This window comes from Falco rusticolus, chromosome 1 (assembly GCF_015220075.1).
Source record: "Falco rusticolus isolate bFalRus1 chromosome 1, bFalRus1.pri, whole genome shotgun sequence".
In the NCBI taxonomy this organism is placed as follows: Eukaryota; Metazoa; Chordata; class Aves; order Falconiformes; family Falconidae; genus Falco; species Falco rusticolus.
In genome coordinates, this window is record NC_051187.1 from 17,929,793 (window position 1) to 17,946,481 (window position 16,689).

Below are 16,689 nucleotides of genomic sequence, written 5' to 3' on the forward strand. Positions count from 1 at the left end.
ACACCCAGTATCTTGCTCTGCTTCACCTCTGCAGCTGGGAGCCAAGGCTGCTGGGATGGAGGGCAGGGCAGGTCCGGGGAAGCAGAGGGGTGCAGGAGGCGGAGGTCTCCCAGCGCCATCATCTCTCCTGCTCAGACCCCGGCCTGGCCTGGGCTCCTGCACCCCTCGGGATGCCTGTCACCCCGCGGGGATTGGGCTCCCTCCAGGAAGATGCTCACGAACCCTGAACATCACAACCCTGCGGTGTCGCAGTCACTGTGTCTCGCACACCCCAGCCCAGGCACTGTCAGAGCAGCAACCCAGCCTCAAACATCCTAATGGCTCTTCCATTAAAACATCAACGTCACTGATGACTAAAGCAAAACTGTTCTAAGCTGCCGCCAGCCCAGCTGCATCCTGCCCGGCCAAGGAGGCTCTTCCTAAACCTGCTCTCGGCTTGTGCGGCCGGGAGAGGCACCCAAGGAGCACAGGCACCTTCCTAAGTGTGGCAGCTCTCAGGACCTGGCTGCCCGGTCTGGGACACAGAGGGTGTCCTCCACCTCCCCTCCCACCACACTGACCAGCCTGGGAGGGACGCGCAGACCCAGCCTGCGAAAGGCATCACACCTTGGCCGAGCAAAGCTCTCCCAGCCCCACTGGGGTCCTGCGCAGGGCCAGGTCCCGGGATGCACCCCATGATGGCAGCCTGTCTCCGAGGCATCGCAAAGGCTGTTTTCTGTCTGAAAGCTATAAATGCCTTTCCTGAGCTGGCAGCTAATGAGTCATTTCTCTGCTGCTTCCCAGCCCGCTCTGGGAGCCAGGGGAGACAACCGAAGAGCAAAGTTGGTGCTTGCAGGGAGCCTCTGCTCACAGCTCCTGAAATCCCAGAGAAGGGGCCAGCAAGGTGGTGCAAGGGACCAGCAGCGCTGCCTGGAGCTGGGGACAGGAAAAGCCATCCCGTTCCCTCTGAAGGGAGCAGCCCGCACCCCCACCAAAGCCACACGGGGACTGGGCTGGGCTCCCTGTCCATAAAAAAAGGCGTTTACCTTCCCTTCTCCCCTTTGTAAAAATTTTCCTACAGTGTCTTGTTGTTCTGCTGCTGCCTGGCTTTTTCCTTTTCGCCCACCTCTGTCAGTGCCCACTTCTCATGGGCGGCACCTCTGCCTCCAGGGACTGCACTCCACCTTGCCAGGATTTGACAAATGGGACCTATTCAGGAAGGGGTAGAAGTAATTAAAGATACAGTGCCCTGCGACCCCACCTCAGAGTAACTATCGCATACCATGTCTCTGGCCAGCGCAGTGCCTGGGTGGGTTTATCCATGGATGGTTTGACCACCCTCATGCTCCAGGCTGAGCGAGGGAGCCATGGGGATGGCTCAGTCACATGGCACAAGGACGACCAGGGCTGAGGAGGAGCAGAGGAAGGGGGTCTGGAAAAAAATAATAAAAGCGGGAAGATGGGGAACGCTGCTCTCCAGAAAACCGTAGCTGGATGCAGCGTTACTATAGATACCCGCAAAAAACCCCACCCTACCGCAACAGTAAAATCCTCAAAGAGAATCTCAAATCCAGGCACAACATTTCCTATTTCCCTTCCTCCTCTTGCCTCTCTTTTACAGAACAAAACTGAAAAAGGAACAGCGACAGCTCCAGACAAGGAGCGGCACTTGCCAGGCGTGCACAACCCCACACCCATCTGGCCAAAGCTGGGGGGGAAAGCAAGAGCGCAGTTAGAGAGCCGGGCTGGAGAGGAGAGGAGCGTGGCCCTCACCGAGCTGACAGCCAGGGCTCTATTTTTACATGCGACAATTGCGGAGCGGTGCTGTCTCCCGCATGCTCGGGGGAGGCAGAGTTTGGTGCCAGTTTTACCACTTAAGAACACGAGTAACAAGATCTTCCCCCGACGATGTCTAGATAAGCCCCAGAAGCACAAGATACTGAAATGTAGTGTCCCACTTGCTGCGAAGCCCCAGAACAACCCAGGATGGCTGGAAGCCCAGGAAGGAAACGGCTGGAAAACTTCAGTGGTGGCGGCAGGGGGAGCATCTCCGGTGTCGCACTGGGGGAGGCTGGAGAGCCCCACTGAGCCCTGATTCACTGCCCACAAGGCACCTTAGCAAGTGGCTCTGAGAGCACCGTGCCTGTGCAGCATGCTACAGCGCAGAGAGCTTCAACTGAGCCCCAGGCAGCTGCAAGCCCCTGCGTGCCCCCCCCCGGGAGTGGCTCCTGCCCACCCTGCACCACACGGCCCTCCCGTGGCAGCAGTCAGGGCACAGGAACACCCTGCAGCAGCCAAACCCCCGCAGCTGCAGCCCACCGACGGGCAAACCCTTCCCCAAGGGAGAAAGGTGACAAATCGGGGTCCACAAGCCCCAGCCTGCTGCAGTGCCGCAGAAAGCACGTCCCTTTTGTCCCGTGGGACTGAGAGCCCCCCGGAGCAGACCCACAGGTGCTGCGTGATGGAGGCAGCCCAGCCTGGCACAGCACTGGGGCGATGGCCACCTTCCTTGTCCCCACTCACATCCCAGGCTAGTTACCGTGTCGTGCAGAACCGGGTCCCTCAGGAGGCAGTTTTTGGCACATCTGCAAGACCTGGGAACTGCTGCTGTCTCTGAGCAGCACGAGGGAGCTGCAGCCACCACCAGGTCTCTCCCAGCCCCGTTTTCTCTCTGGCATCCTCTCAGGTGGGTCCCTACATTTTGTGCCCACCTGCGTGTGATGACCAGAGGTGGTTCCGACGCAGAGTTTCGTGCCAGCGCCCCCAGTCCCTCGGACTCAGCCCCTGAACCCCAGTCCCTCTGGCTGGCTGTGGTTCACCTTCACTAGGATGGCAGTTTTCATTCAGGCAGGCTGGCCGAGCACCAGCCCCCTAAGCGACGGCAGTGAGCACGCGTCAGATGAGCAGGCAGCTCCAGCCCCAGCCCTCCCTTTGGAAACAGGCGTAACGCAATTACACCAGCTTGGATTTTATTACAAGAAATCGATGTGATGGAATTTTTATGCCTTAGGTTAGAAAATCAGCTCATGACAAACAGCAAGAGATGCCTCTGGCAGCCACGTTCACCTGCCATCCCGAGCCCTTTAACTCAAACATTAGCCCTCCCTCTCGTCTCTCTTTATTAAATCCAATCCCTCGAGCTCAGCTTTTGATTTGACAGCTTCCACTGTCAGGGGTCCTGATCTTTAACTTAAGGGCCGTGAAAACCACCTTGGAAGAAAACTAAGCAGCAAGTGAACAATCACTGCTCATTAAACTTATTCTCCCTCCTACTCAAGCCCAGGTTCCCGGGTTACAGTCCTGACTCACCGCACAGCTCAAGCAACCCCATTCCACTGACTCACGGCTTCTGCTTGTACACGCATTCCTCCGGCCTCATTCCCATCACGGAAAGAGGAGAACAGGGGTCCTTGAGGACCCTTTTCCACAATTCACATGCACATAATAGGCAATGAAGCCTGAAGATGCATCTCCTATGTCTAAGATCCCTTATGGTCCCTGTAGCAACTTGGGAGGCTCTCAGTGGAAGAGCAGACGCACAGGTGATGCTTGCTTGGCTTAAACACAGGCAACAGCTGGCAAGGAGATGAAACAGAAAATGCTGGTGTCCTGGGACCGTCCAGCTCTCTTAAAACCAAAAGGAGGATTCAGTGCTGGGCTCCATCACAAAACGCCTCAAAGTCTGAGCACATAAAACACAGTAGAAGTTAGATGGAATTCTGAGTGCGCCTGCAGTTCCAGAGCAAATTTCATTCGGTGCTTCCAGAGTAAAGCAATTTGGGACCCCAAATCTCTAAGTGTCTGCAGTATGCCTATTAGACCTGATCAAATACTATTTTCTGAATAACATATTTAATGAGTCATGATGTTTGTCAAACACATGATTAAACAAAGAATTCCTGGCATTTGTGGGCTAGTGGAGTATCATATGAATAATGCATCACTTCGCACTTCACATATCTGGATGTGAATAATTGTGTCCAATATCTGGCTAGCCCTGATATTTATTATGAATACAATCTATTTATTGCATATTACATGTATTATTTAAATGTAGGCGATTGTATTCTGCCTATTCCAATTTCCCCTGCAGCTTTTCTCTGCCTCCCCCCTTCATGTACCCTGGCTTCCCACCGCCAGAGACCAAGGCTGTGCTCAGACCACAGATGGGGAGCAATGGTGCCTGTAGATGGGGACTGGGAGGGGGGACTGTGGGGTGGGATTTAGCCCTGGTGCTGCCAGGGGACCTGCCCCTGAGCCCAGCCATCCCAGTGCTCTGAGTCCAGTGCCTTTCGAGCGGCTCTGAATTTGCCTTCTCTCAGGATGGTGGGTGGTTTCATTGCGATTAAGCCCTGGGCTAGACTCAAGGATATTTAATTCAATGAATGGATGAGACCTTTCAAGATCCTCCCACCTCTGCTGCATTTCATGAAATCTGAAGTATCTAGTGTTTTTTTAAGGGGGCTGATTCATTAACAAAATCCTGCTTGCCAGCGCAATTAGCTGTGCTGCTGCCTTCACCTCTCCTTCTCCCTTGGGGGTGGCCCTGCTTAGGGAGGCGAACCCCAGTGCTCCCAGGGCTTGGGGTTGTCACAGCCAAGTCACTTGACTGGCTTGGATGAGGCCTCATGAGGGATGAGGGGCAGCCTGTCGGGGCACAGCATGGGGCTGGGGGTCTCAGGCAGGAGAGGATTCATTACTCTACTCTCCAGGAGGCAGAGGATGCTCCTACTCCAGCCCCTGTGACCAGGCAAATGCCGCTCATCTGCCCAGGAGGGCTGCAGGCACTGGCAGAGTGTCCTGTGCCAACATCGACCCACCAACCCAAACTGGACACATCCCACCAAGAGCCCAGGTGGGCAGGGAAGATTTCTGGGTGCTTTTCCAGATTTTCTGCTGCATCACATGCTCTCCAGGCAGCAGGGAGGCGAAGGCTGGTGGCAGCTTTGATCTTCACCATTATTTTTACATTAAAGAGACTCTACAATCGCATTCCCTGCCCCTCCACAAATCTCAGCACCAGGGAGGCGCCCGGGGAATGATCACCTCCCAGACTGAGGGGAGCATCACTCATGCTCTTTCAACTACCAAGAGCTGCTTTGCAGGAGCCTTGCCTGATTAGCATAAGGAAAGCCAGCATCCCTGCAGCTTTGAAGTCATCTCTTCCTGGTGGAGAAGGAGGTATTTCGCCAAGATGACCGGCAGGTGAAGCGAAGCACCGAAGGCAAGACAATAGACGTCACTGGGAGGGTGAAGGGCCATTGCCACTAGTGTTATGGAGAGGCTCACAGAAGAGAAACAGCTCAACCCACACCAAAATAAAAAGTCCTCAGTAAGCCCCAGCCCATCCATCCCTCCTCAGGTAAACAAAAGATCCCTCCCCCCAGCCAGGCAGCGAGGACACAATTCAGCAGGTATCTAAATGAGGAGCAGCATTTCCCAGCCTTGCATCCTTCTTGATTAAATATCCACTGTGTGAAAAGAAGAAAATCCAAGCAAGGAATTAAAATAAAAGATAGATTTTTCTATCTTATGGCTGGTTTGCAAGAAGTCTCACATCATCTAAACCTGCCCCAGGATAAACAAAATCTCCTTTGGCAATATCTTCATCTGTGAAGATGGAGAAAAGAGGGCTGGGGAATTGCTCTTAAGGAAAATTAAGAGCATTCGAATTTTAGGCTCTGGCTTTCCCATGCAAGATAAGAAATGGAGCCACAGTACTCGGCAGCTTTGTTTTGGCAGAGGAATTCCCTGGGCCACCGGCAAGAGTTTGACTTCCCAGATGAAATTCTGCCATACCCATTAAGCAGAGCAGCTAAGCGTGTGCCCAGCGCCCAAGGGCCCTGCCACTCTGACAGCCATTTGTGCCGGCGGCCAAAGCTCAGCACAGGAAGAAGCACCAAGTGCAGGGAAGGACATGGGGCCACCAAGGGTGTTCCAGCACCCACCCTGTAGTATGTTGGTTTCAGAGACGGGACTGAGAAATGTTACTGTGTTTGAACCCCACACACCCATCTACATGTGGAACATTTTTTAAAGGCATCAGAGTCCTAACTAGAAAATTTTTGGGATCCACATAAGAGGCTGAACCCTGCCCCGGGAAGACTCAGCACAGCCAGGGGAGGAGATGGCTCACACGACAGGTGACAGCCCTGCGGCAGAGATACCAGCTGGGAAACCCTCTGCATTCAAAAGTTTGTTTCTTTAATTCTCCAGACAAAACCGCAGCCACAAGCCCCAGTGCTACAGCAAGCTCCGCTTCACAAACCTCTCCACGCTTCTGCTCATACAACCTCCCCAGGGAGATGCTGGAGCCACCTGAGCCCCTCTAAAAACCCAAAACATCCAGCCCAGAGTTCATCAGCTTTCATGTCATCCTTCGCACACCAACTGCCATGGTAACACCGAGGATGCAATCCCCCTTTCTGCCCCATGCAGGAAAAGGCTGGTCCTGCCTGCTGGCATGCAGAGATGGGTGCTGCTGAGGTGCCCAAACCTTGAGCCTCAGTAGTCCCAGGGCAGCGGGGCTAGGGGGTCCCCAACTGCTGGCAGCGACTGGGCTGTGCTAAATCCCGCAGGACTGAGCCCACTCCAACTGGAGGCAGTGCCAGACCTAGAACTGCGCTCGGAGGTGAGGTGGGGATTTGTGTGGCCCCCACAGCACTCCCAGCCACCAGCCACCCTTGTGGCAATGTCATTGTGGAGCTCACCCCCTCCACGGGACAGGCTCCAGCAAACCCCACTGGCTAGCTGCAAATGTCAATGAGTCAGAGTTGCATGTGAATGTTCCTCTCCATGTGGAGAGAATTTTGATCCTTAATTATCACTTAATTCACCAGGGCTGGCTATCAGCAAGGAAACCTCAGTTGCATAGTGCAGAAGAGCCTGGGAACCTCCTTGCAAAGAGGCACCTCCGATGGGCACGAAGGCACGAACGAGATGGATGGCTCTGATGGCACAAGGAGACACCAAACCCCAGGCACGCTGTCCCTGCATGAGCAGGTGAGGCTCCACAGGGAGTTTCGTCCCTGCAGAGCACCCAGCTGGGAACCCGCATAGGGCAACTGCACGGCGGCCAGGCCCAAGGCTTCCCTCACCTCCCTGGGAAGGCGCCCTGTGAAGCCACTGTGGGTAACTGGCCATTAACCAACCTTGCCAGCCATCTCCTGAGCTCCCCGTGGAGCTCCCAATGCAGAAATGCTGTCTCTATTCAGCCACACACACCCCAAGAGCGAGGGCTCCCTGTGCATCACCCTGGGGTCCTGCAAGCAGGGTACGGGGGTCCATGCAAGGCATTCAGCTTTGGAGGGGGCACAAGGAGCCCCATGTGCTGAGCCCTGCGGGAGCCCGTGGCCATGCTGGCTTCCCCACGAAGTGCTAATGAGGGGTTTCTGTGGGGAGAAGGGCAAATCCAGCCCAGCCCATGCACACCTTTCTGCATGTCCCTGTGCCACTGAGCATCCTGCATCTCCCTGCTGCCTCCTGGGAGCAGGCAAGCACAGACCTTCCCCAGGAAGCAGCAGCTAACAGGGCCTCGAAAAGGTGGGGGGTCAAGCCCTTCTGCTGCCTGGTGCCTTTCAGCAAACAACTCAGCCGAACACCTCTCTACAAACTGATTTCCACGCTTAAAGAGGCTGAAAACTTCAAAGCTTGGAGTGGAGTGAAAAAAATTTTAAAAAAGAATATTATTATTATTAGCAATAATAATAATAATAATAATAAACCAGAGACATTCCAGTCCAACAAGACTGCAACACTTCCAGCATGACTAATATTTTCCATGTGAGATAATAATCCACGGTGCTAAATTTCTCATCTCTATGCACATTGCAGACAACAGGTAGTCTCTGCCCAAATCCACCTCTGAGCAGGACCTTTTATAAGGCAGCTTTGCACTCTCATTACGGGGAAAATAGTAAATTCCCAGGGTACCTGCAAATAAAGAGGGTCATATTCCAGCCACGGAGCTGACAAAGCCCTCAGAGCAGGATGCAAAATCCTCCTTTGTTTGACAGCAGATCTTACAGCAAATCCTCCTGCGTAGCAGTCCCAGATCACAGCAGTGATGGAACAGCAGCACCATCCCTGGGCAGAATCCATCTGCAGGCTCTGGGTCACTCCCTGCCCTCACCCAGGTGGGACAGTGGCCAAGACACAAAAACCTTTGCATTTGAAGGGGTCTGTGCCCCGCAAAGCCACACTTCCAAGCCTGCAAGGCCTCACCGTGCTGCCCTTGCTGACCTCCAGCCCCACGCAACATCTCCCAGCCCCTGGGAGACGCTGCCAGGAGATTCTGAATGTGCAGAGACTGAACCAAACCGAGAGAACAGAATAAATACATACAAATGCCCTTCAATTAGTTTGACAATAACTCACAGATGCCTCCAGCTTTCTTCCAAAAAGCTCAGCCTCGAAAGGGCCCAGAACTCCCCTGGGGAGATTTTCTCAGCAAGGTGGGCCCGCTAAGCCTTAACATGTGCCCGTGAGAGCTGGGCATGAAGAGGTTAAAACCAAATAACATCACCTCTGCAGGCAGGAGCCAAGTGAATGAGTTATGAAGTTGATGACAAAGCAGGACCATGCTCCTCACCAGCTATTCCAGCCCAGGCCCCCCATAAATCAAGCATCGGTCACCACAGTGGTGATGGATGCATGCAGGGCATGCACACAAGCTATACGCTTTGGTGGGTAATAACTCTGCCCTGCTCTGCTGTGAGCAGTGCTAGGACTGGATGTGGGGCTGGGGTGTGGGGGTCCCCATGAGCTCCCCTGGGAAATCCTCACTGGAATGGGGAGGGATGCCTGGGGTGGCCCTGGGGGAAGGGGAAGGTGCAGATGTTACCCCCACCACCAGGTTTAGCACCCCACTCAACCCCTCGCGCCCTACCGCAGGGTCTTGCGGATCATGTCCTCATCGGTGATGCCATAGTAGGTGAGTGTCTCATTCCAGGTGGGGTTCAGCGTGTTGCGCAGTGTTTTGGTTCTCAGCTTATTTGCCTGGAAAAGCAAAGGAGACAGCAGTCAGCAAGGTCTGGCCCCAAGCAGTTGTCTGAACACCGATGGGCAGGCAGGGGAGAAAAAAGGAAACACAGTTTAGAGATGAAGGGACAATTGGTGCTGCCACCTTTCTACCCCAGCTCTGTAACGTGGCCAGTCCTCAATGAAATGACTCAAATCCACCCCAACCACAGCAATAACCAGAGGGGCAGAGACACAGCAACTCACTTATCTGCAAAGCAATGCAACCCCACATCCCGCATCCTGGCGACAGCTAGCAAAATGGGAACCTTGGCAAAGCGCAGAGACAGGATGGGGATTTCATTTATGCAGCAGGAGAGAGCGAGAGAGGGAAAAAGCGTCTTTTCAGGTTCATTAAAAAATACCAATTTGCTGTTCTGGCTGTTTATTTGCATTCCTGCTCCCAGCACAGCTCCCATTCCTGCTCGACTCAAAATAACTTCCTTGACATGCATTTTGTTAGCATTGGCAACTCCTTCCAGCACCGTAGCTCTGCAGAGCGGGAGGCTGCGGACAGTGGGGCTATCGTAGCTGCTTGTGTCCCCAGCATGGATGGGGCACCCTGGCACACACCCACACCATCCAGGTCAGGGGACTTTAATCTTCTTACATCCTGAGCCACCCGCTTCTGTCGGGGACAGAGGGAGGGCAGAAGCAAAGGGCTACAAGTTTCAGATGGGGCTTCTACATCAACCCCCCAGCCTGGGACAGCCTGAAAGAGCAGTGTTTTCACTCTAATTAGATGTAAACTCAGAAAGTTCAGTGCCTGCCTCTGACACTGCTTGGCATAAGGAGCTCTCAGGAAATCAATACCTCAAAGTTGACTCATGCCTCTTTACGGGAAGCTGCTACATTCCCCATCTTTGGTTCATCACCCCTGAGCTAAACGCAAGCAGGATGCAAAGCACAGGGTGAAGAAAAGAGCTTGTGCTTGCAGCTAAAAGCAGGGGGGGGGTCACCTTGTTGTCATGCCCTCTCCCCACCAGAAGCACCCCAGACACACAACCTCTTCCCGACTGACTAGACACGGCCACCGGCCAGAGGAGCTGCCAGTGCAATGGAGCCACTGAGGGACCTCGGCACAGCATCTCACTCCCAAACGCTTTGTGCAACCAGCTGCTTGCTCTGGGTTTGACCTCTAGGAGACAGAGAAAGCCTGTGTATTTTGTGCTGTGCTTTCATTTAGGTTCCCAAAGCCTGCCTCTGAAAGAAACCCAGGCCCTGTGCAGCGCTGCAGAGGCTGCATGAGAAGCTGTGAAACACTGAGCGCCAGGTTAGGAGAGGGATACCCCCGGAGCAAGGTGCGATGCTCCAGGAGCCGACCACGACGCAGGGGCAGGGACTCAATTAGCAGCAGCATCTAAAGCCCTGCAACAGCAGTCACCTTTCATGTCACTCAGGCAGGAGATTGTTTGCAGCGCAGGAGGAGAAGCCACTGGCTGGGCTGCGCACAGGCAGCCAGCAAAGCTGCTCCTGGGCACCAGCCTTGCTGAGTCGATCCCCACGTACCCACAGGCACGGCCAGGGGCGACAGCAGAGTGATTCAAACTGAAGGAGACCACAGACAGGTGCTCCCATCTATGGCCTCCAGTTGCCGTTGATTTAATACTTCATTTGCCTTAAATCTTTGTGAAGCTGCTTCAAACAAGGCACCCTGTCATACCAGGTTTCATCCTACACCTATTTTATCTCCTTCCTTGGTGACATTGTGGTCACTACGCCAGGCTCCAGTCCACATAGCAAAATACCTATCAGAGAGGGAGCACAAAGCCTGCTGAGGGTGACAAGGACAGGACAGAAAGCACCCCGATGGCACCCACTGCTTGCTCAGACCTACTGGGGCCTGATCCTGGGGACAGGAAGGATTTAGCCAAGGGGGTAACATGAAGGGCGTCACCCAGCAGCTAATGATGCCCTACACAAGGGACATTAATTACATCAGAGGAATCAAGTTCTGGGAGCACTTTTTTCTCCCATCTGGAGTGACTTAGTAGTCAGTAACCAGCTCACATGGAGACCTCTGGGAAAGGTGAATGAATCCAACCCTGCTTCCCACATCTCTGGCCTGGTCTCTGCTGCAGGTGCCTGAGAGCCCAAGACTAGGGCAGAAACACTCAAGGGACTTGGGGACTGTCCTGCTGCTAGAAAGACTGCACAGAAACATCCAGGCCAGGACACATCCACAAACCCTCCCCCCCCCGATCTGCTCGCATCTCCCAGAGCAGATTTGGGCAGTGCTGTTTGGAAACAAGGCACAGAGACAGAGCAACCACAGAGGCAGAGGAATGTGGGGCCAAGGAGGGTCCCCCAATGGCTGCTCTGGGCTTGTAGAGTTTGCAGCTCCTGTGCTCTGCTGAGAGCTTCCCTCCTGCCTCTCTGGTCTCCATCACCTCCAGCAGAAATGCTAATCAATGCATTTTCAAAACATGGAAATGACAGATAATATCACTGATGAAAGCGTTCCTGGCTTTCCCATTACCAGCGGAACTTGAAATGTGGTTAAAAACTCCCTCTACCGCCCTGAACATTATAAATTAATTCAACTGAACCATAACAAGTAAATATACCTCCCCCAAAAAGGTCTTTCCTTCAGTGTAAAATAAGAGTGCAATTAATATTCATAACACATACATTTAACATTTAAATTCAGCATCCCCATCAGTTACACCAAGCTCTCACTACACATCAATATCTTTAATTACTCTTCTCTCCAGCAAGCGCTGAACCTAAGTAGATGGAAATATTTCCCTTATGATTTACACTCTGTTTTATTATGATCTGAGGGTTTTTTTTAAATGCAGAAGAAAAAGGGGGAAAAAAGGAGTTGGTTTGTTTATAGCTCAAGATTGTTTCACTCGGTGCTTCCCGAGGGCTTCTGGAGCGCGGCACTCACACCCCCTGCTCCCACGAGTGAGGAGCCAGGCTGGCAGCGGCTCCCAGGCAGTAGTTTACCAGAGGCACTTGCCATCCCTTCAAGGGTGGATTTAGCCCCAGTTCTTAATCCTGCCACCGAGCTCTCCTGAGTGAGAGCAGGGCAGGAGACTCAAGGTCTGGCTGCAGCAACCAGCAGCCCTCTGGGAAAAGAGCTTCTCCCTGGGGAACCTCCCAGGTCCCATTTCAAAACGAAAGGCAAAGCCCCAGGAAGAGAAGGAGAAGCGAAAAGGCTCTCACCTTACTGGCTCCAGGAAGCAAGTGCAATTTGACGTATGGATCAGCCAAACCATTATGGTCCATTGGCTTCAGGCCCTGGAGAGGAAATGACAAAAAGCAGGAGTCAGGACAACAGCGAGAGGCTGGGCAGGCAGGGTGGCTTCACTGAGCCCATCTACAGATGCCTGTTTCACCAGGATGTCACCGGTAATCGCACAGTTTCCCTGGGACTGGGGAAGGAGGAGAGTATGGCTGGTGCAGGATCCAGGCTACACAGCAAAAGCTGAGCACACTCAAGTGTTCAAACATCGTTTGTGCTGAGGAGGGGCTAGAGGAAGGCTTCTCACCTGCACTTGGCATCGGCTGCAAAGCACCTCTTCTCTCTTCCAGCAGTTCTGACACCCTGATCACAATTAATTTGGGGGTTAAGTAAATCAGTGCAGTGATTTTCAAGGTTTAAAATTACAGGGTTTTGTCATTTAATAATTGCTTATGAGCAAACATACACCTCTGCTGTTGTGGTGTTACTTTTAAGCACTCCCAGAGGGTGTGATAGCACCTACCTACTCTTTGTTATTAAGGCACAGCTGAAGGAAGAACAGCTTTCAGGCCAGTGGGAGGATGTCGCCAGCCAACTGCCATGGTATTTGAAGGAAATCTGGGGGTACTGGAGCACAAATGCAAATAAACATTTGCCACAGCCATTCCTGATGGCTTTTCTACGAGACCCTCACAGCTCATAAAGGATGATGTAGATCATGTTCACTACAGTGATGCTCTGGAGTTGATCCTGCTTCAGGCAGGGGGAGGAGACAATCTCCTCTTCTAAACAACTAGCAGGCTGAAAATTATCCAAGGGTGATGCACAAACCCAGCCCAAAGCCATAAATGCACAGACCACACAGGAACAAACTCCACAGGGTAGGGAAGTAACACAGGAGCACGAAAAATGGAGCCTAATTTTTACCAGTCCTAGGTGGAAATAATAATGCCTACATCATGTAAATCCTTGGATTATTTCCAGTCTGGCTGCAGGATCCCTGCAGGAGTTGTTTCTAGACTGTCTGAAGGCAACCCTCTGCCCGGATCAGAGGAGGGTTTCTCTCCCATCCAACCCCAGCTCCAACCCGGGCATGGAAACCAGGCTGGGTGATGCTAAAGACTTGTCACACCCTTTGTGCGATGAGCAGAGTATTTGGTGCCTGGGATTAACGAGTGTGTGCAGCTGCCAGGGATCCACCTGGCAGGAAAGCGTTTGTATGGGCTGCTGGTGGAAAGGCTGCGTGCAAAGAAAATGTAATCATCAAGGCCTGGGTTTGGGCAAATCAAAGATGGAAACGCTGAGGAAATTGCTTTCATACATTATACGTATGAAATAATGCATCCAGCTTAACCCACAGCACTAAGGACACCCCTGTTCCACCCCTCCCTGATCTGCACAACTCAGTCAAGGGCCTGAGCTGCTCCTGACCTTGGTGAGGGCTCTGCTTTGGAGACAAGCATGCTGCCCTGGGCAAGGGAGACCAAATGGTGCCCAGCAAAGAGGATTTTGCTTCTAAGGCAGAGCCAAAAGGATAAAAATATCAGCAAATAGAGGCTAAATGGCTCTGCTTTAACTGCAGTGCCTCTCCGGTGATGTCCCTGGCCCAGCAGAAGAGGAAGGCAGCAGATACAGAGGCCAGGAGGAAGATGGTGGTCTGGGCTGTGGCTCCACAGGCAGACACGGCAGCAAGGGGCTGGGCTGGTCCCCAGGAGCCGGCCAGGTGCACTAACTGCTCACAGCTGAGCAAAGCAAAGGCCCTCCCCAGCCTCCTGCAGCAGAGGTGCCCCACTGGCCCAACGCTGCGTGAGAGAAGCAAGCAAGCAAATTCCCATGAAAATGGATGGATAAAGACAGGCAGCTCTGTAATTTACCCATCAATTCAGTTCAATTAAATTACCTTCCGAGAAGGCTATTAAAGGCTTTTTTAATAGATGTGCTATGGAAGACGGAGTGACAGGAGCCTGGAAAATGGCTCCTAATGTCACATCTACCTCCCTCCCATGTCACTAGGCATGAGTTTGGCACAATGAGAGCAGCTCTGACTGCTCTGCCCTACAAAGCTGCTCCTGTGGAAGCTCAGCCCTGCCAGGGACCCTCAGGGTGACCAGCACCATTGCTTCCCCTGCATGGAGGGACCTTCAGCCTAAAGCTTCTCCAAGAGAGCCAAGAGGCAGAGGAGGGCACAGGGCTCATACACGGGGGCAGAGTCATGGGGTTGCAGTCCTGGCTCCAACCAGTCCTTCTACCAGGACCAATTTACGGTGCTGTGCATTGTGGCATGGGCAATAGAGCCAAGAACAAGTTTCATCTTTTCCCTTCCTCTACCCAAGCTCAAAATCCCTGCTGTAATCCTATGGAGACTGACAGCCCCGCTGGATCCCAGCTACTGCCAGCTGCTCTCCGTGCCAGTGACATTTAGCTAATCAATAGGATTTAATTACAAGTTGGGCTAATCGGGCTGCCAATTAACACCATGCTAGAGGCATACAGAAATCACAGGAGACAGATTGGTTCCATTATTTGCCCCATGATGAGCTTCCTGCCTGGTGAGCAGGCTCCCCGCTGCCCCAAAACCTGCCTGGGTATCTTTTCCTGGGCCAAGGTATCCTGTTCCAAAATGGGGCAAACTCCACGCTTCCACCCTGACAGCCCAGAGGAGACAGACACACAGCTTTGAGATGGGAATTTCTCTGCAGTGATAAATATTTATGAGTAAATCCCTAAGTAATGCTCAGTGCAGACCTCCAGCACATGGCTTCGGTTAGAAGTGGGGAGCATCCAAATGCTCAGCAGAGTGGAAACTCCAAAGTTTTCTAGCTGTGGCTGCAGCCAGTGGCGCAGGGAGAGCAGCCCAGGTACGCTCACATGAGCAGCATCTGCCCTGCATGGCCTCTCTGTGGCCAGGGAGCTGCCTGCACAGCCACCTGAGGCTTGCCCAGGGCATCTTTCTCCTGAAAGCAGGAGACCAACAGTGCTACAGGACAGCACAGCCCCACACCCCTGTAGATTCCCCTATAGCAGGTTATTACCTCACTCCAGGCAGCAGGTTGGGCTTTGCAGGACTGAGCAGAAAATGAGACCCTCAACCAAGCCATGGCATGGCACGCCAGGGCGCAGACCCTGGTGCCTGCATGTTAATCATATCACTTTCTATCACATTTTGTAGGAGAGGGTGATGCCCGGCACAGCCCGGGGCAGCCCGGCTGTTTCCCACATGACAGCACAGATCAACATAACCCCAGGAGAGCGTGCGGCACTCATGCATGGCAGCAGGCAGCAAGGGGAGAGCCCTCCTGCCAGCCCGCCACACGGCTGCTCCCGCAGTCCAGAAACGGGCTCCCACACCACCTTGATTTATTCTCCCATCGATCTGAGCTGAGCCGCAACGTGCCTGAATTCAGCCGCGTCTGAAGCGTGAAAGGCAGGGTATGGGCAGGGCTGCTGCCAAGACCGAAAGCCATTAGCGTGAGGCGGCTGCTGGCAGCCTGCCTGCTCCTGCCTGCACAGGGTCCTGAGCTTTCTGCCGACCAGGGAGAGGCAGCAGGAACACTGTGCATGCCCTGACAGCCCTGCTCCAGCTGGGGAGAGATGGGGTTTCTTGGTCCTTACCTCCCCCCAGTGCCATGATACCCCAGGACAGCACCTGCTTCAGCCCCACAGTGCAGCACCAGCAAGCCCCGATGCTGCTGCAGTTGCCTGGGGCTCATGCCAGCGTGGCAGGGGTGACAACCTGGTGCCAGCTCAGGCAGTGTGGGGAGAGGCACAGCAGCTGCCCCACCTGCTGAGACCACACTCCAACAGCACCCGCTGAAGGCAACACCAAAGCAGAGGACGGTCCTACCAGGTTAAGAGTGGAGGCAGATGGTCCCTGAGCATGCCATGGTCTTCCCTTGCCCTGCAGAGACAGGACCTGCCTTGCAAACCCCATGTGGACTAACAGCAGCCCTGCACTTCAGCCATTCATCTCCAGGAGGAACCAGGACCCTCACCTCCCTGGCTAGCACCTGCAGAGCTGCCTTCCAAAATCAACTTCCAGCTACCCACTTGTTGGCACAAAGTGCCTGATAGCAGGTCACTTCTATAAGTTATGACAGAAACTGAAGCGCCAAGCACCTCACTCCTGGTGTAACCACACAGCCTGGGGACAGCCCCATGGCTACCAGCTTCCACACCCATACTTCGAGCAGTAAAGCAAGCCTCCTTTCATACCCTATTCCAGCTCCACCCAAACTTGGAATACAGGCTGACCTGAGGTTCTGGAAACACCCAGTATTTTGCAGATCCCGCTGTGAACGTACACCAAGAAATACCTCAGATGTCCCCAGGCACCAGGGCAAGCCCCCGGCATGGAGTGGCTACCCAACCTCCTGCACAATACCGCAGCTGATGGCTGCACAGCAGAAAATTGGTGGTAGAGCACAACAGGTTAAATCCCACCACCGGTGTCTCCAGGGGCCTGCGAATCCCCTTCCCGCTCCCCAGGAGCAAATAACAGGACT

The 16,689-nt window shown here is 53.6% G+C and overlaps 1 protein-coding gene across 2 annotated transcripts in view; it reads right to left on the minus strand.

Annotated features, from left to right (window-relative positions):
* The window catches only part of DOC2B (double C2 domain beta), a 39,605-nt gene that overhangs the window by 6,191 nt on the left and 16,725 nt on the right, over positions 1-16,689 (minus strand). For both annotated transcript variants that reach the window (XM_037372125.1, XM_037372128.1), the window contains 2 exons: positions 12,169-12,243; positions 8,867-8,976 (listed from right to left, as the gene is read on the minus strand). In XM_037372125.1, coding sequence (XP_037228022.1) covers positions 8,867-8,976; positions 12,169-12,243 — 185 coding nt within the window. The remainder of the gene's footprint in view (positions 1-8,866; positions 8,977-12,168; positions 12,244-16,689) is intronic.